This window comes from Lates calcarifer, linkage group LG23 (assembly GCF_001640805.2).
Source record: "Lates calcarifer isolate ASB-BC8 linkage group LG23, TLL_Latcal_v3, whole genome shotgun sequence".
NCBI lineage: Eukaryota > Metazoa > Chordata > Actinopteri > Centropomidae > Lates > Lates calcarifer.
Window position 1 is genome coordinate 15787723 of NC_066855.1, and position 19407 is coordinate 15807129.

Below are 19407 nucleotides of genomic sequence, written 5' to 3' on the forward strand. Positions count from 1 at the left end.
AGTGGTGAGTACAACTGAGGTGTAAATACACTTTCCACATGGCGGCAGTGTGCACAAGCAGAGCTGCCAACAAGCCAGTTTGATGGGTGAGGAAGAAGAACGGCGCACACAATGCACTGCACGGCTGACAAGGGTTGTGTCTCCCCGATTTTCACGATAAATTTCCAATTCAGTGGAAACTTGTGAAGAGGCAGCAGCGGAGCCGTTCACTTCCTCTTTGTGAATATCTTTGCTCTGGATTTGGCGAGAAAAGGGAATCGTTGAGCGGAAACCTCGGACGAGTGGTCCAACTTCTCCCAAACATTGGATTTACACAGCGAAGGCTGCATGAAGGAGCTGCCCGGCCCAACGGGGGCTTGGCCGACACCCTCGTTTATGGAAATCGACACCGAGGCTTTGATATTTGGGCCTTGATTTTTTTTCTTTATGATGGACGTGGAAGGGAAGAAGACTAACGTGTGAATAAGCGAAATATTATTGTTATATGGGTGATTTGTTTAAAAAAAAGCTTTCGTACCCTTCCTGCTTCCTTTAAAATAATTTAGAGACTGTTATTTAGCCGGCTAACGCTGGCTAGCCGGAGTGCTAACGTTACGTCTTTCTTTTGATGTGATGCGAATTCAACCATTACTATCGGCCATTAACAATTTCGACAGTAGGAAAATTAATTCTGTCGGCCGCTGAACATTAGTTAGCTTCACACCGTAACGTCCAGCTTGTCGGATTTCCCAGACACGTTTTAAGAATATAATTTATTCTTATGTTGCGGGCCGAATATATCGTAATGTATCGAGTGAGCAAAAGGCTAATTGGCTGGAGTCAAAACTGAGCTAGCTAGCAGTAGCATTAACTACTTAAACTCAACCAGACAGCTCTCTTTACTCCTTAAATTGGGAGTAATTTACGAAATAAATACTTCTCGTTTCACATTAACACCAAATAATGTCACAGCAGATGTTGTGTTAATGTGGGATATCTGGGTTATTGGCCTCGCTAACCAGCTAACCGTATCATTTTGCTAATAAATTTGTCAGCGTGTGCAGAAATATAGGAAATCCCACAGTTGTATTGAGCAACGCCAGCGTTGGTGAGATTTTCATTTTGAAATATATCCAGAAGCGATTTGGCCTGTTTTGTCAACAACATAACTAGACTCGTCTTTTTGTTTACATGCGTGTAACTTATGTGGTTGTCGGTTTAATATCTTGCTAGCTAGCTAACGTTAGCCTTGTCTGGGACACAATCAGCTATGTCCTGACATTTGCGTGTGTGTTTCGTGGATGATTTAAATTCTCCATGTGGATCTAATTTTCATTGAAATGACACTAAAATTTCGCCGAAAGAAAGGCACTGATGCCAATGGACTCTTGTCAAAGGACGGTAAATAATAGCCACTGGTTCCAGTAACGCCATTTTAACAGAGGCTCCCTGCGAGGGCCTGTGTGGTGGTGTTTTATTTGCGGTTCGGTGCCTTCCACCGGACCGGGACTTGAATAAAGTGCCTTTGGTCTCACTGGAGTTACAGAGGAGGCGCCGTTTGAACATGGAGGGCCCGAGCCGAAGCACTGGATTCAGGCAGAGCCGACGATCCCGTTCACAGCGCGACAGGGAGCGGCGGAGGCGGAGAGTGGACCTTGCTGAGGAGCGGGCCACATCCCTGTCCTCAGGCTCCGATCGGTGAAGCTTGTGGGACGAACAGTGTCCTGGGTCCCGGTGGGAGAGAATGCCGGCCCGGGTTTGGGAGACACAGGCCTCCACGCCGGAGGAAGAGAGAGTCTGTGTCCTGTGAGGAAGACATCATTGATGGCTTCGCTATTGCGAGCTTTATCAGCTTGGAGGCACTGGAGGTAAATGTCTAGGTTTTGCGTTTTTACATCCAGCTGTCATCCATCAAACAGCATTTATACTTCACGTAAGTGTAAACAAAGTGATGGATGACTCTAAAATGCAGCGTGGCAGGCATTTGGCACAACCATTTCCTCTAATTTATTTGAATGGATTGGCAGTAGGTATTTAAACTTAGTTTTTTAATCATTGGCCTCTTTACCCCTCTCCATCACGTCAAATCTTGCCCTCATTCCTCTAGCCAAAGGTGTGAAAAGGCTGCAGATTGAACTCCTCAACTCTGACACCATTCCTCGCTTGGAGAAAGGCACTCCACTCAGGCCATACGCAAACCCCAAGGCATCCCTCTGATGGGTTCTGGAGAGGCCTCAATTATTCATGTTCTAAATCCGTGAGGTGTTGATGAGCTCCCAAACAGCTTTTCAGAAAAAGAAAGGAAAAATAAATGAGTATAATTGTGTATTTTTTAACAACAGAGATTGCTCTTTTAAAGTACTTGGACAGGGACTCCTCACCCAATTCTTTTCATTCCTAACTTGCTCAGATCAGTTGTCCATCAAAACTTTGCAGGAAACTAAAGTCACATGTGGATTTGAGGACCAGCATTTGGTTGGTGTGGACTTTCCAACATTTAGAGCTTTAATACAACATGAATATATAGGTAGTGTGATTTTGGCACAATACATTCTGATGAAGAGGAAATAATCTCTGATATTAGATCATCTGCCTTCAGGGTCGGTCAGATGGTATCTGCTTTTGACCTCCGCATGAGGACAGGAAACCAGACTATTTGTCCATAGGTTATGTTGTAAAACTGCCTATTTACACACACATACAGTTCCACTGTTCTCCTGGGTAACTTGATTTTACAGTCAAATGAACCGCTGAATGCCAAGATTGGTGGTTGGTTACTGTTTGATACTGGTAATAGAAAACAGTAAACATACAAGCTAAAATGTGCCAGTGTTTACTAGTGGAATGTGTCAATTTCCTTTCACAAATTTTTAATTTCCTGCCAGAGGTTATTAATAACAGTAACTCCCTGCAGTCATTCTGTAAAATAATTTACTTAAAAGACAAGCAGTTCCACCAGTTGGACAGACAGGCTGTGGTGACCTTCATGTCTATCCTCCAAGCTGAGTTTTGTTTGTTTTTTATTCCAAATACAAGTATCTATTTTAATTTTTTCTACAGTAGACTCAAACTTCAAAAGTGTGAAGCATCCAAATTATCAACTGGAATTAAACTCCACAGAGTATTCTGGAGCAGCATCTTGTCATTTCTAGATATTATTGTACTGGATTGCACATGTTTTATTCTTTTAAATTGTTTTACTTTGCTTTTTACTTTCTTTGATTTTGATAATCCCCAATTCCTCAATTTTTAATTCAACATTGTTTTTTTCCCATAATTCACTTGAGCTTTGAAGAAACACTTTATATGAAAATTGCCTTTTTTACATTAATCTCTGATTTCCAGTATTTTAACCTTGTGATGTTTGATAAGTAAGTAGCTCCTACTTGTGACAGACTGGTTATGTCTGTGAGCCATTTGATGAAGTAGTGATAGTGGTAATGGTGTCCAGTATGTCACCAACAAAAGAACAAATGATTGTGTGGCGCAAAGATGCTTTTCCTTTCTCTTTATTAATATATTATCTCAATGCTCCTCACATTTCCTTCTGACCTCCTGCGGCAGATAAGTAGATAACTTTTGAGATGTTGATTCAGTATGTAGTGTTTTAGGCATTTTTTTTTTTGGTCTTCTATGTGTATATAAATGAGGTGCACACAAATACCTTCTTAAAAATAGGTCTGGTTCAACACCACCACAAAAAAAATCTCAAAATACCTTTTAATTGAGTCTACACACAAATAGCTGTAGGAATAGTCTGATGCAGGCTGCATTACATCATTCTGGTGATTCTATTTTTGCTCTCACTCTGAGTAGAAACTATGCAGAAATTAGGTCTGTCAGGATATTAATCAGCATGTAGCTAGCCTATGGTCTTTGGCCTCAGGCATACACATTCATGCTGTTTGGTAGACAAGTAAACAGTGATTTCTTTCCCCCTCCTTTATCAGATGGACTGCTCACTGAAGCCCAGTCAGCGCACTGATATGCTGGGAAGGAGGAACAAGGGGAAGAGAGGCCCAGAGGAGAATGGTGGAGGGCCACTGTCAGAGCCAGAGGAAGGAGCCCCACACAGCTACTCCAGCAGCTGTTGGAAGAGCAGAAATAAGAGAAGAAAGCTAGAGGTGAATTAATGAAATTAATGCTCCTCTGGGCTGTAAGTGTTTCATCTTGTCATTTTAGAGGTAGAGAAAATTGTTGATCACATAGCTGTGTGTACATTTCTGGAGTGTTCCCAACCTGTATATCCTGCCACTGAAAATGATCTAGTTAAACTGGTTTACACACGCACACATACACTGTTGCACTGTTGTCCTTCAAGGGTGTTTTTTTAATGAGGCAGCACAGGGTGATTCCTTTCAACCAGAAAAGACAATTTTATATAATGTTTAATCATGATAAACCGTTTCAGATTTACCATTTAGCTGTATTTAAAACCTACTTGAAAACAATTGGAGCTAATGATACTGAATTTGTTTTTATAGGGACACCCTTTGGAGACTGGCTACATTGTAAGTTTTCTTTTCTAATGCTGCACAGAATGTGACGTTCTCAAGTATCAGTGTTGTGCATTATGTCTTCCTGAAATATTCTAATAGATGCAAATCTGAATGTTTTTCCCCTGTCCTCTTACAGTGTGACACTGAGAGTGATACAGGAGACAAGGTGCGTAATGCTTACTTGTAATCTTATCAGTATTAATTGCAGGCTTTTCTTTTTAGGTAATGAGTGCATGACACTTAACACAGTTAACACAGTTACAGTTGCTTGCCACAGTGGAAAAAACACAGATAATATTAATGAATAGGGAAGAATATAGATAAAGCACAATTCTGATGAAATCTTTGTTTTGTTTTTTTGGTGACCTCCAGGCCTCTGACAATGACATGGATCCAGTGTTCACAGTCAGCACGAGGAAAGGTATGAGAAATGTGGTCAATTTTTTTTCCTGTTCACAAGACGATGAACTGATGTGTCAGTCAGTGGGCCCTCGCATGGCTATATTTAGATCTTGACAGAAAATTAGAAAACTAGCCAGTCTTGTTTTTATTCTCTGGCGCTGTGGCACTGATTTTAGTCAATTGTGCGATGAAAATCATGAAAATTATAGAGGAGTTCAGCATACACAGTGATGAATTCAAACATGAATGATTAGGTGTGCGTTTAGTAGATAATGATTTGAGTCCAGAAAGTAATTTATTCAAATACCAGAAACAATAGGCTAATATGTTCTTATTGGACTATGGTATAGAAAGAACTGGAAAGGTCTGTATGGGTCCACTTAATTTCTGGTGATCGAGACTCAAATCTGCAGTCTGACAATGCAGTTGGATATTGCTTGATCCCATGAAAGTACAGGTCACCTCTGAAGGTGGTTAGGGACGTATTGTGCAACTGAGTTGTCATTCCACATACAACAATTACGTGAGCGGAAATATGTATGAAAATATCAGTAGTGTCACTGACCACAGCTGAAATGAAAGCAGCTGTATAAATCAGTATTCGCTTCTGTTTTGGGCATTCCAGTTGTTGAAGATGGCTTGTTTCCCCCCTTAGAAAAGCAAGCGCACCCAATACTGCAGCTTTATGGATGTTACCATCTTCTGCTATTCTTCTTCCTCTATCTTTGTGTGTGTGTGTGTGTGTGTGTGTGTGTGTGTGTGTGTGTGTGTGTGAGACGTGAGCGACGTGAGCTGGACAGAGTGATTGGATCTCAGTGGGACAGGTCCAAATGTAATAAGGATAAAATTATATGTAGATATAACCTGGATATGAGATGCATTTTACTGCCAGGTCTAAATGGAATCTTAAACTCAGTCTAATCAGGCTGGGTAGAGTCCTGTCCATTTGTCTCGGGGTCTGTGTGTCTAATGCTCATGTTCATCCAATCAGGACTGATCATGTGGTGCGTCATGATCATCACAGGCTGCCACTCATTATTTGGTGTCGCATCATGATGGTGCCCGTGTTGGGTCCATTGAGGCCAACTGCATTTTTGATGCTTAACTTTTTTCCCTCAATACAGTATTGCAGCTCAGGGTTTCTGTAGACACAGATATATGTTGAGTAATTATCTGATCCAGTGCTCTGTTTTCTCCAGATTAAAAAAAACCTCACTGTGAGGAACTCATTTGGATCATTTTTATGAAAAGCAATGCAGGCCAGATTTCGCTGTGACTTAATTAATGTAGCATAAACACAGAATTTTATAATGACAGTGATAAACAAACAATTTTAGTGTGGATCTGTAATGTTTGGCTGACGCCCAGCCCTTTTAATAAGGTCAGTAATGGCCGGAATACTGACCCATTGGATCAGTAAATCCCTTATTAAGAATTGGGTCTGATTATCCTCAGGTCAGTGTGTCTCCATCTCTCGCTTTCTCTCCTTTTTTGTTGGATTAGGGATTATTTACTCTATTTAGACCACTATTTCATGTTTTGGTGTCTCTCTCTGTACATGTTGCATTTAAAAAAGGCAATTTTCTGACCAATATTCTCTTCTTTAGTTGTGGAGCCTGCCCCCTCAAACATGGGCACATCCATGGGCAAAAGCTGCCCGTCTCTACCGGCCCGTTGTGGCGGCGTCTCACGGTTGCTGGTGACCCCACGAGTGTCCGGCCTGGAACGAAGTCAGGAGAAAAGCCAGGAGAAAAGCCTGGAGCCGCATTTCCCAGAGCCTGTCTCTTCTACCTCTTCTGCCTCCTTCTGCCTGCCTTCCCCCTCTCCAGTCACACCCTCAGGCACGGTGCTCCGGTCCAGCCCAATCAACGGTAACAGCAGTCGCCAAAATGGCAGCCCCCCGCTCTCCAAACACAAGTCCTTCCTCACTTTGCCTGGACGATCTCACTCCATCTACAACATCAACAACAGGTATGTAACTTTCAAGTAACAACATCATCATCAGGTCTTACTTTTTATTTTGTATCTTACTTTAAAACTTTGAAACTTTTTTTTCCTTTCAGGAGCAGCACCCCGGTCAAACCCCCATCATCTGCTTCATCTGTTGCGTCTTCCTCATCCTCCATGCGCCCCCCGACTCCATCCACAAGTGTGTCTCTGTCGTACATCAGGGGCTCAGGATCCTCGGGGCCCCTCCGACCCCCATCCCGAGCCAGCTCTGGGGCCCTGTACACGTCCTCACCTGGTCTGCCTCCCCCTCCACCTCTGCTACCTCCTGCCCACTCAGCAGCAGCAGGTACAATCAACTGAACAAGAATGCTACTTTTCACTGCAGTTACAGCCTCTTTGTCTTTCAGCTGTTCATGGGACATGGTGACTAATATGATACAAAAATAGACCAAACCCAGACTTCCTCTGTTGGTTGTCTGGGGTGTTGAGGAAGTTGTGTATTGATGAGCTGAGATCTGATCACAGAGTCAGTGCAGCAAGTATTTTATTCTTTACATAAAGTAGAGGCTGCATGTTTGACTGTATTATATTTGGAGACTGGAGAAGAGGCACCCTTATAAATCACAAATTTGTTATTCTGTCAGATTACCTCTAGCAAGCACTTACAGCAAACCGTGATGTACACTCACATTTAATAACCAAATCTGTGGTTTGTTTTTGTCTGAAGATTTGACATCGCAAAACTTAAACTCCCACTTCTTGAATTCACCAGAGCGCGAGGGCAGACGCAGTGTCCCAGGGGCTGAAAATACCGCAGCAGCTGCAGGCCGCTCCACTCCTGGCGGTCCATCAGCATCGAGCTCTGCGCCAGGTTCATCGGGCCGGACGTCTCAGAACCAGCCGAGCATGCCGCCCCTGGCCTTCCAGTTCCATCAGCACAACCACCAGCACCAACACACGCACACGCACCAACACTTCACGCCCTTCCTGCACCCCACAGCTACTGCACCGCCTCTGGTGAGATGCACTCTGCTGTTATGTTGAACATCTGTGTCGTACTTGAAATTCCAGTGTGGCTGGAATGTGGACCATATTCAGTTTTTTTTAGATGTTTTAACCCACGCACTACTTTTGTCTTTTAGTTTGATAAGTATCCAGCCAAAATGGACGGGCTATACCGACACCCTGTGAGTATCTTGTGTCACCTTACTGATTATATACATAGTGATAATTTACAGATTAAACAACAAAGGCTGGCACTACACTTAACATTCTTAGACACTTGAAACAATACCTTTTAATAAATGCTCACGTTTGTATGTGTCATGGCAGTTCTTCCCACAATACCCACCGCCCTCAGTGCCGAGTATCCAGCCTGTGATTCCTCCCACTGGGCCTTTTGGCTCCTTGCAAGGAGCATTTCAGCCAAAGGTGGGAATAACTCTCCTCTCTTTAAGCCTTTGTATTACTTAGTCCTGGGAACCTACTAGATAGCATTTTGTCAGGGGACATGGCACATGTCTCAGCATTGTCTATAGTGACAGCTGGGTTCATTTGATTGTCCACACTAAGAGATGAAAGCAGATACAAATATGGATCTATTAAGATGACCTGGTGGAGTGCTGACCCTCAAACAGCAAGGCAGGGGGGTGGGTGGGTGGGCTGAAAAACATATCTGAGAAAGTAAAGAGAATTGTCAGTTGTAGTACCTATAGATCAGTAGGTTGTGGCTGATGTGTTGTGCTGTGTTTGACAGCCTCTTGTCCCTCAGGGAACCGGTCCTGATATATCCGCACGACTTGGGGTTGTGCCTCACCACCTGCAGCCCAAAGACCCCAGGGTAAGGACAGCGTACTTACTTACAACCTGTTTGCATCATTCCATGAGTGCTATTCTTATGTTTGCTTAAAAATATACTAATGAGGAAAGCCAGTTAAGGCCAGGATGTGCTGCAACATGGGCCTAGTCAGTGCAGTAAAGAGTGCAAAACTATTTCTGATAAAGAGTGAGACATGATGATTAAAAGTGGTTTCACACGTCTGTTCTCTTGTAGCTAACTGATCCATTTGGGACATCGTTGAAAGTCAGTAATGTAAGCAAAAACAGATGTTTTTGAATCCCTTGGCTCCTTAAAACCTTCAGCCTGTTTTACTCTCTCACTGCTTCACTCACTCTTTGCACTAATCTCACTTGTAATCTTGACCGCTACTGGTCTATTCTCTGCCCTTGCACACCCAGTTAGATATTTCAGACCCAGAAATTACCCCCATTATAATGTATGTGGTCGTTCTTTGCACTGTGATTTTCTTGTATCCCTACTTATGCATTTTTGACTTTTTCTTTTATATTCTCAAACTTATACTGAGCCCTAGTGAGTAACCTTATCTCCAGCTGGAAACCCCAATCTTGTGGAGAGGCTAGACGAAATATTTCTGAACAAGAGGAAGGACATCTGACTCTGTGTGCAAAGGCTTTAAAGTTGTACATGCAAGATTGATGGAATAACGTAGTAAACTCCTGTGATTTTTGTTCTGTGCAGAAACCAGGAAAATGGTGTGCTATGCATGTATATGTGGCCTGGATGATTCTAAGCCATCAGAAAAAAGTAAAGGTATGTGTGAAATCATGTGTTGCAATTTTTATTGAATGTGAATTTCAGTTGCCAAAAGTAGTTACCTTCCAGTCACACAGTAGCTAGAGAAGTTAAAATAGAAAGTGTCATGACCCCTTAAAATGCCAGGTTAACTTTTCTACCCTCCTCTTTTAGCTGATGCAGGCTGATCCTCAAAAGTTGGACTTCCGTAGTGACCTGTTGGCCCGCCTTCCTGGAGCAGGGGGACTCGGCCCCCTGGGGCCCATGGGTGGAGCTCTTCCACCCACTCATGACCTAACCAGACCTCCCAGTCTGTTCTCAGCTACAGGTGCATGTCTGAAAGTTTTTGTCTCCCAAGAGCAGTGGACAGACTGTAATGACAGAAAAGATTCAAGCTGTCTGAGATAATTTTTCCATAGTTTTGTGTTTTCTATTATTTCACCCCTGCACACATAATTTTGACTCAGATCTTTGTCTTCACATCCCTGAGATTTGACAGCTCCTGTAGCATTGCTATCTGAGTCACAGCATAAAGTGTGTGAGTAGCTTGATTTGATTATTCGTGACCTTTTTTTTGTTTTACTGCTACTTCTTTCCCTCAGGTGCAGTCAATCCGTCCTCAGCGCCATTTATCTCTCCATCAACGCCCCACTCCTCTTTCCTTGCACCAACTGCACACTTGGGTAAGAGCAGTTTATCAAGACACATCATCCAATCATTGAAAACCAACTGTATATTTATTGTTGGTTGAAAGAAATATAATTCCCTGACAGTATTTCTAATGTTTAACGGCCTGTGTGTTTCAGATCCGTATGGCCGTTCTCCACCTTTCACCCCGCTGGGGGCCTTGGGTTCTGGTGCCTTTGGAGGACTTGGCAGCCCAACGCTGGGTCAGTTTCATAATATCTTCAGACTTGAAACATAAGACTTTAAGGATGGGTTCAAATTTTTTCAAGTCTGTGTTAGTACAACTACCGCATGTGTCATGTGTATGTTGAGAGAGATGAGGGTACTCTGAACAAAAAAAAAAAACACAAAAAACCCTCTGTGTTAAAATAATGAAAGGGGCTGTGTCAGTAGTGGTGTGTAGCTTCGGATACAGTTCGGACAATGAAATGTAATCCATTAAGTACAGTTTGAGTAAGAGGTTAATGCATCTGAAGGCTACTCAGATGCCAAAACACTGAGACAGGATTTTAGAAGTCTGGCAGCAGTTGTGTTATCTTTTGTTGTGACAGTCATGAGGTAAACAGTAGAAATACACTGTTGACTTTACGAAGTAATTTTACTAGGGAAATGCAATTGCATATATTTGATTGGCCACAGCAGCATCTTGCTGTATGATTTCATCCTCATGCCAAAGTTGAGCCAGGTTCAGCTTTTTTGCCAGCTTATTTTCCTTTTCTTTCTATTCTGGAGCCTCCTGTGTTGGCACCCCCACTGTATCGCTGAACTTGCCTCAGTCAGTCTTGTATTAGTTTTGTAAAGTCAGCATTATTGCTTGGTGTAATCATTCCTTGTCTCCATGCTGGCTTTGAAGTGATCCCTTCTTAATGCATCTTCACTTAAGAAATTGGGGACAAAATCCACAGTCCTCTCTCAGTTCAAAATGCATTTGTCAAGTTCAGCTAAAGCTAATAGTTTTTGCTTAGTTTTCGCCCTAGCTTTGTTGTGTAGATCTATTGCTGTTGTTGTTGTTGTGTACAGGCAACCAACCCAGATGCAGCTACCAAGAGGTATCTCCCCATTTTGACTCAACAAGGAAATGCTGTCTACGGAAGGACAGGGAGGGAAACTGTACTAAGAAGGCTGTAGGCTGATACTCTTTGGCGAACACAGACAACTGAGGCCTTAAATTATTTTCAGCTGAAATTCATTTTTGTTTGGATTACAGTAGATTTTGTCTGCCATTTTTAGTATAGCCGCTAGTCGTACAAAGGGGTTATGTTATGATCCTTACCGATGGGAAGAATAATTACAGCGGCCAGTACATCAACTTAATGTGGCCTGTGAGTGTTGTTTGTTAACCTGACTTGAAAAAATCCGAAACCTATCCTTCAAGTTCTGCTACTATGCCAAAACTCTTGTCTCTTTGTTAGATATTTCAACATGCAGTATATACACCCATGAACATGTATGTAGGTTCATGGGTGATTTAGTCAAAGCATAGGGTGTGTCTGAGTGGAGAATAATTACTCCTCTGTTCCATGTGTAGTGCAGTACATAATGTTTTTTGAATTTCTAAGTCATTAAATACACAAATTAGCACATTTGCTGTGATTGGAGAAGCTCTCCATACTCTGCTAATGATAAATGATGATGAGCTTGTTGTGGCTTGTCGAGTCGCACCTATCCTAGCTGACATCGCCAATCAAGTTTGCTCAGAACAAAGTCAGCGTACAGTGCATTTTACACCATGACTGTATTTTCATGCATGTAACCACAAGCTCTCTCTTTTCACACTTTCTAGTAGTTGTTAATATTATATCTTATTATCATCAAGAGCCAATTGGTAAACTGCATTAGAAGAAGACAAAATAACAATGACAATTATTGTGGTTTTTAGGTTATGTTAGGTTTTAAGTATTGGCAAAGGTAAGTGGTTAATCTAAATGGTGTGTATCTCTGTCCTACATTCACAGCCAGCAGCTAATCTGCTGCTGTGGTGTGTAATAAAGCTAACTGTTACAAGTATTGAAAACAGGAACTGGGGGGTGGTTGCTTCCAAAGAAACTGCTGTGATGTCATGGCAGCGTGCCATCCTCATGAGAGAGATTTATGATTGTAGCAGGTTACCATCCCCTCAAGCCATTACGTACCCACAATTCACAGTGAATAGGAGAAAGAAAGATTTTTTATTGTGTTTCTTGTGACAGTGCAGTTAGTGCATGGTTTAACTGCAGTAAATTAGTTGGTTTAAACAAAACTATTAACAGTTCTCTTTCACAAGAATGACCCGCTTGACACTTCAGTTACTGTCATACAATTACAGCAGATTTTTTGTGGCAAGCTGATGTCTGGTTCTGATTAAAAACCTATAGTCAGAAATGCATATTGAAGCTGTAACACAGCCTCTGATATTTTCCTCTCCCTGTCTTTGCTAATGCCAGTGCAGCTTTGATCTAGGCCTAGGTATGGATTAAAAATTACATTACATTCATTACATATACTTGAAGTTTGGTACTTTTACTACTTTTTTAAGTTTACATTGCTGAGTTATAACAATGTTTTCCCCAAAAATGTATCAGTCTATTACATTACAATATGACCTAAGACTTAGCACTGATATTTTTTCATTATTCAGACACAATGTGGATGGTAAGCAGGAAGTTTTAAGTTGAAATACTTCCACACTGGGAAAGTAAAATCGTCCTAACTTTGGCCACTGTGTCATCACTCACTGCTTTTTCCCCTCTTAATGCTTTTCTCTCCTGTCTCATAGCACAGCTACAGCTCAGCTGTCACTGTCAGAGACATGCTGTGAATGGCTGTGCTGGGCTTTGTCATTGATGTACAAGTACAAGGTTGTATGCATCAATTTGTGTAACCATGAAGACTGGAAGCACTCCAACATTAAAGCATGGATTAGACATTTCTGTCTTTTGTGTTTGAACAACTAGACTATGTTGGGGGAAATCATTACTCAAAGTGCCCTGTGCTAAACCACACCAATTGAAGGGTTTCAAGAGGTTTGATCATTTAGCAAAGACCAGCTTGTTTAAGATTTCCTCTGTACATACTGTTAAAGCAAGTTTAGAGTTTAACAGATCGACTTTTATTATTGAGGTGTGTTACTTATGTGTTTTTACTTGTCTGATCTCAAAAGAATCATGACTTGAAATGAGTTTAATATTAGAAGCTAACAACAAAACCTGATGTAAAGCATGTGTTTTTTACATTGGCAAGATTGCAGTAGCGATTCATCATATATTTCATTTGAAAGCTTTAAGGTAAAAACCTGTTTATATCACCTGTACCCATTAACCACTGTGCTGTTTTTTGTTTTTTCTGTTTTATTGTTTTTTGTTTGTTTTCTAATAAAACTATGTCTCTCTGATCTGCAGCTGGCTCCATGTTTGGCCCTAAAGACTCACCAGCCAGTGTTGTCGGGGGCTTGTCCGCCCCCAGTCATCATGACCCGTGGAACCGTCTGCATGGAGGCCCATCTGGGTTCCCTGTTGGCCCCAGCTGGGCTAAAGGGGCGGACAAGAGGGATGAGAGGGATCGAGGGAAGGACGGTGAGAGGAGAGACATCCCCCACATCAAGGATGAAAAAGACAGGTATGACATTCAGCTGTTTTTAATATTTAAGGGATATTTAATATGTAAGGGAATAGCTTGGACTTGCGAGGTGGTGACCAGTGACCAGTGACCAGTCCTCACAGGCAAAAATGAGCAACAGCACATGAAGACAAGCTAAAAGAATTCCACAATAAAACAAACACAGAATAGATTTAACCCAACAAAACAGCAACAAATATTTTCATATTCCTTAAAATAATTTATTGACTAATTGAAACAATGAATCAATTATCTGAATAGCTGAAGATTAATTTTCTTTCGATCAACTAATAATTCAAATGATCAGTTCAGCTCTAACACATTTATAATATAACATACACGTAATGAGATGAGATTTATTGAATGAGATACATGTAAGGACTGGTATGACTGGTTTAAAGTGCTGCTATTTTGTAGCTTCTGTGTTATTAAAATGTATTAACTGTGTTGATAAAAAATCTCTAACTACTTTAAATCTGGCGTGATTTTCATGATGTATCTTTTGTGCACTTTTGTTTTGCAGAGACAATATGCTGTATGGCCGACAACCTGTGAGAATGTCTCCGGTTGCCCCCTCCTTCAAACCCCGTAGTAGCACCCCAGTCTCCCACATTAATGGCCACAGCAGTACTCTTGGGGGGAGCAGTGGGCCTATTGAGGACCTGACACGCAGCTTAAATAGAGACAGAGACCGTGAGCGAGACAGAGATGGGGACAAGAGGCTGCTGCCAACAGCGTCTTCACGTCCTCCTCTTGGCCCTTCATCTTTAGTAGCAGACAGGGACAGACCACGGTCTTCCTCATCTTCTGTTCTCACTACTCCCCCACCCTCCAATCGCTCAGCCCCATCTCCTTTGGACCTTTATCCCCGCTCACTGGCCCAGACAGCACACAGCCTCCACAGTGAACCCTCACACTCCCAAAGAGACGGCAACCTCCCTGCTTCCTCTGCAGCTTCTGCCTCTGTCAGTTCTTTGTCTCAGGCCAGGAAGTCTGACCGGACCACAACACCTGTCTCCAAACCTCCCCTGCTTCTCCCACCTGTTAAAGTCAAAGAGGAGCGGAAAGAGGAGCCTGAGCACATCCCCATCACCCTGCCTCCCCCAGTGCCCAACCACAGCTTTGACCGCCCCAACAGCCATCCACACCACCCTAGTTCTGGTACCCCCTCCTCCTCCTCTTTATCACTGACTCCCACTCCCGGTGTTCCCCTCCCACCACCCACTCCAAACCCTTCTTCCCACCCACACCTTTCCTTGTTGGACCGCTCAAGAGCCATTGAAGCCTATCTAGGGAGCACAGCAGGCCCTCCAGGGCTGGTGGTGGGTCCAGGAGAACGCTTCCCCCATGGTCCAGCCCAAGGGCCATCACAGGGCCCCCATAGCTTCACCTGGGACCCCTGGAGGGAGCTGGCAGCTCAGCAGCACCAACAGCACCGTAGGGAGGCTTTGGCACTTCGGTCAGACCCCCATCTAGCCCTGCGATCTGATCCACACCTGGCCCGGCTGCTCCAGCATCAGCGCCTTCTGGAAGCTGCAGCAGCAGCAGCCACCCCTCACCATGCTCCGACTTCTACCTCTACTGCCTCCACCTCTGCTGTCCGCCAGGAGTTCGGCCTAATGGCCCATCCTTTTGACCGCCCTCATCAGCTTGGACCCCCAGGGGGAGGACTAATGGATGAGGAACAGCGTGCCCAGATCCTGAGGGAAGACTTTGAGCGGGCACGCTACTATGGGATGCACCCACATCTCCCTGCTGGCTCTCACCTCTCAAGCCCCTCTCATGCTGCTACTGCCGCTCACCTGGAGCAGCTCCACCCTGGCCTTCTCTCCCACCCACTTCCCCATGGAGCCTCTGCTGCTTCTCAGCCTCATCCAGGCATCTTCTCCCGTTTAGGTCACCTAAACCCACACCACGTGCCCAACGGCATCCTGGCAAAGACCCCTGCAGGCTTGGTGGGAGCTCTGGCAGTGGGGGCACCGCCTCCACTCATTCCGTCCATCACAAGCCGGTCGTCCACACCTCCCCGTAGACTTGGAGGGCCAGGTGAGCTGGCACTGTACAGCGCCCACAAAGATGGAGAGTCTAGATAGTACAGGGACAACACTGGAGGAGATTCAGGGACATGTCAGGATCACTGTGCTGCTCTCAACCTGCCCCCTTTTCCTCTTGCAGACTACTAAGCCCTGCCCTCCCAGTTACACAACCAAACCAGCCCCAGTCGCCCCACAAAAAAGTGTAACCATGACTGGCTGGAGGTGATGATAGGGAGGGAGATGCAAGACTCATCAGTGTGACTTGGAATATGCCCAATGGTTCTATCAGTGCAATTTAAAGGTACATGGTTTCTGTGCATCCTATTTTACTTTTATACCAATTGTTGGTTATCACAGTACTCACTTTCGAAAGCTGTAAGAAGAGGCAGAGGACAGCGCTTTTCATTTGTCAGGTGAATTATAATCCATGCTTTTAAGCAAGCCTTTTCCGGGTGGATTGGAAATGACTTCCAGAGGGATGTACACTTTTGAGAACATGTCAAGGGTTCATCCTCAGCTTGGTTAACTCATGGGATATTATAAAGCCCTCCTCTACATAAATCAAGCCTGATTAGGGTATTGTGGATGAGGGTTTTTAGAAATACAGTGGTAAAGTGGTGCTTTCTGTTCTGTCTTTGTGTCTTTTTTTGTCATTGTGAAAAGACAGATTACTGATGAGACCATTCAGTGAAGATCAGTAAGCATTGTACCTCAGTTTCCTGCTTTACCCAAAAAATCTAACCCCAAACCCTCAGCTTCACTGATAAAATGAGATTCAACCTTTATTTTTGGCTTTTTTTTTTTTTTTTTTTTCTTCAAAGGATGAATGGCGAAATGAACTGTGCTACACTGTGTGAGTGAACACAGTATTTTAGAGCTTCCTGTAACTGTTTCCCAGTCTCCTCTTGACTATACGAGCAGGACCAGATTATAGTAGTCTAGAGAAATTGCCTTTGTAATTATTATTCTTAACATTAATTATCTTCTATAATAATAAATATATTCACTGTTATGTTATTTGTCATTGTTTCGGGTATCAACCAGTACTCTCTCCCCAGGTAGTAATATGTTTCAAATCATGCAAAAGACAAAGCAAAAGGCTTGCTTCACAGAAAACTTTTTAATGCTCGTGAACATTAAGCCTTATCGATTGCAGCCTCTGGCCTCTTCAAGGAACTCATCTATGACTTTGTTATGCTGAGAGGGAGGTTTGCCTGTGTGTCACTGGTTGTGTGCTATATCCATTTGGGACTATGGGAGCCTTGTACATTGAACTGTCAAGTTGTTTCATCAACAAAAATAAGTTATATACATGGATAAAGTGGGACATCTGCTGAAGATCTGAAAAAGAAAAAAAAAATATAAGGACTTGTGTCAAAAGACAACTAGACAGTGGGTATCCTGAGAGGGAAAAGACTGGGTCGATTATTTTAATATGACCATTTTATACCTTTCAAACCCCTCCCCTAGAGACCACAAAGATTAATTATTAAATGAATTGTTGTTTACTCTGTTGTGTGGGTCTTTTGTTCTGAATCTTTAATTATTAGAAGATATATATTGGGAGAGTCCTTGTTAACATTTTTACAATCCAAAACCCAAATATATCAGAGAAAACTATGAAAACAAGCACATACTTACATTTTAATAGCTGAAACCATGGCATTTGGAGCTTTTAGATTAAAAAAAGCAATTAATTTAATCTCAGCATTATTAAATATGGTACTACTTCATACAGAGTCTGACAGATTATTAGACACATGCATTTATATTATTTCTAATATCTATTGTCCAAACAGATCAAATGGAAAATTTGAAACATCTGTGAGTTTAATAATCCTTATTGATCATCGTTTCATCCTTAAAGTGCCCAAAAAATAATGAAAAATTCCCTCTATAGTGTCTCTAAGACCAGGTTAGTGCTGTCAAACTGCTTGTTTTATCTGACCAATTGTCCATAACACAAAGACATTCAGTTTGCAGTCATGTAGCAGGACAAAAATGCTTCATATTCTCACAGTGGAGAAGCAGGAGCCAGCAATTGTTTGTCATTTTACTCTAAATCATACATTTAAAAGAGAATGAACAAGAACACATTCCACTTGTTTTCCCTGGGTTTCATCATGCCTCTAATGTCCACGTCCTTTGATCATAAATGTATCCCAACAGGGGGAAAAAAGAGCTCAGCATAGTTTGTGGCTTCATCACCATCATACACCATTTGTCACCCAAGGTTCAAGCAAAATTACCACAAAAACTATTGATATACAGTATGTGGAGCTGCAACTAATGATTATTTTCATTAGCAATCAATCTGATTATTTTCTCAGTTAACTGATTATTGACTTATTTATAAAATACCTGTTGCAATTTATCACAGCCCAAATTAGTATCTTCACGTGTCTTGAGTTGTCTGACCAACAGTCCTAAACCTGTACTAGTTTACTGTAAAGTATAACAAACAAAAGCCTTAAATCCACACATCTGAGGACCTGCAACCAGCAAATGTTTCTCAGTTTTGCCCAAAAATCCTAAAAATATTGTTTTTATCATCAAAAGACTTGCAGATAAATTTTCTGTCGATCAACTAATCAATTAAAAGACTAATCATTTCAGCTCTAAATCCCATATTTAAATGGGATGACAAGGAAAATATTCCACTTATTTTCCATGGGCTATACCTACTATAAGGAGGTTTTAAAGATCATAATGCCTAAAATATCCAGAACATTTGATCATACAAAGAAAAATCTTATTATATTTACTTGCAGACTCCTCCTCATCAAATGAATACACGAAATTAATACAAAAACATTGATATACCTGAATATAGACTGACAGGTAAGAACGTGATTTGATGTCATTTTAATATAATTTTTCGAGCAATTTGTAAAACTTAAACGTGAAGGTGAAAATAGGCGGATTGACTCGCAATATTCATTAATTGGAGCTGTGAGAGATATAAAATATTGCTTATTTATAGTTTTATACTCAATAATGTACAAACGGTCAGAAATATCAACATTTCAAGTGGCGCGCTTGTCCCTATCTCGCGAGATTTCCCGGTGTTCAGTACTTTGTCAGCAGCAGCGGTCCTCCACCATTTCGCTGCGTAAAGTCTCCTCCCCGCGACCGCTACATTCTGCGCCGAAACCCAGTCTCTCCCGGTCCGTATTTTAACTTCTTCCCACAGACCAAGTGGTACCTCGTTGGGTACCGGGAGACAGTTTGGATTATTGGCATTACGGATTGAGTGCGATTTTACGCGGATGACGACTCCTTCAACGAGAATTTAGTAAAAGAAAATTGGTCGGAAATTTCAGGTAGGTGGGAACTTAAGATGGCGGCCTTGAGAGGGAGGGGGGCAAGGAGGAAGTAACGGGGGGACTTGAGGGGGACTCAGACTGACGAAAGGACACATTCAGACTGCATTTCACTTGGTGGTATTTTGTGAACGGACTGGGTTGAAATTTGTTAACACTACACTGAACCAAGACAGGGCACCGAGATAGAAATTCACAGCAACAATATAAACTGCGTTTAGCGAAATAAATTTGGACGAAACCATCATTTCCTTGCCATCGCTTCTAAAGAACTAGTCTTGGTGGGACTGTGTGGGTCCCCCTAAATCCCCCGTGTAATCATTGCAAAATTTATATGGAACTTT

At 42.4% G+C, this 19407-nt stretch overlaps 1 protein-coding gene across 1 annotated transcript; it reads left to right on the forward strand.

The window, feature by feature from the left end:
• Window positions 1–71: 71 nt before the first annotated feature.
• Window positions 72–17248, forward strand: fbrs (fibrosin). The gene is given in 19 exon segments (XM_018689394.2): window positions 72–1678; window positions 1680–1847; window positions 3930–4103; window positions 4464–4490; window positions 4615–4644; window positions 4851–4899; window positions 6488–6851; window positions 6944–7176; window positions 7603–7847; window positions 7973–8017; window positions 8163–8261; window positions 8602–8670; window positions 8884–8922; window positions 9370–9441; window positions 9598–9751; window positions 10026–10106; window positions 10230–10313; window positions 13488–13704; window positions 14228–17248. Coding segments are annotated over 19 exon segments (3855 nt in total). The 5' UTR covers window positions 72–1543; the 3' UTR covers window positions 15798–17248.
• The last annotated feature ends 2159 nt before the right edge of the window (window positions 17249–19407 follow it).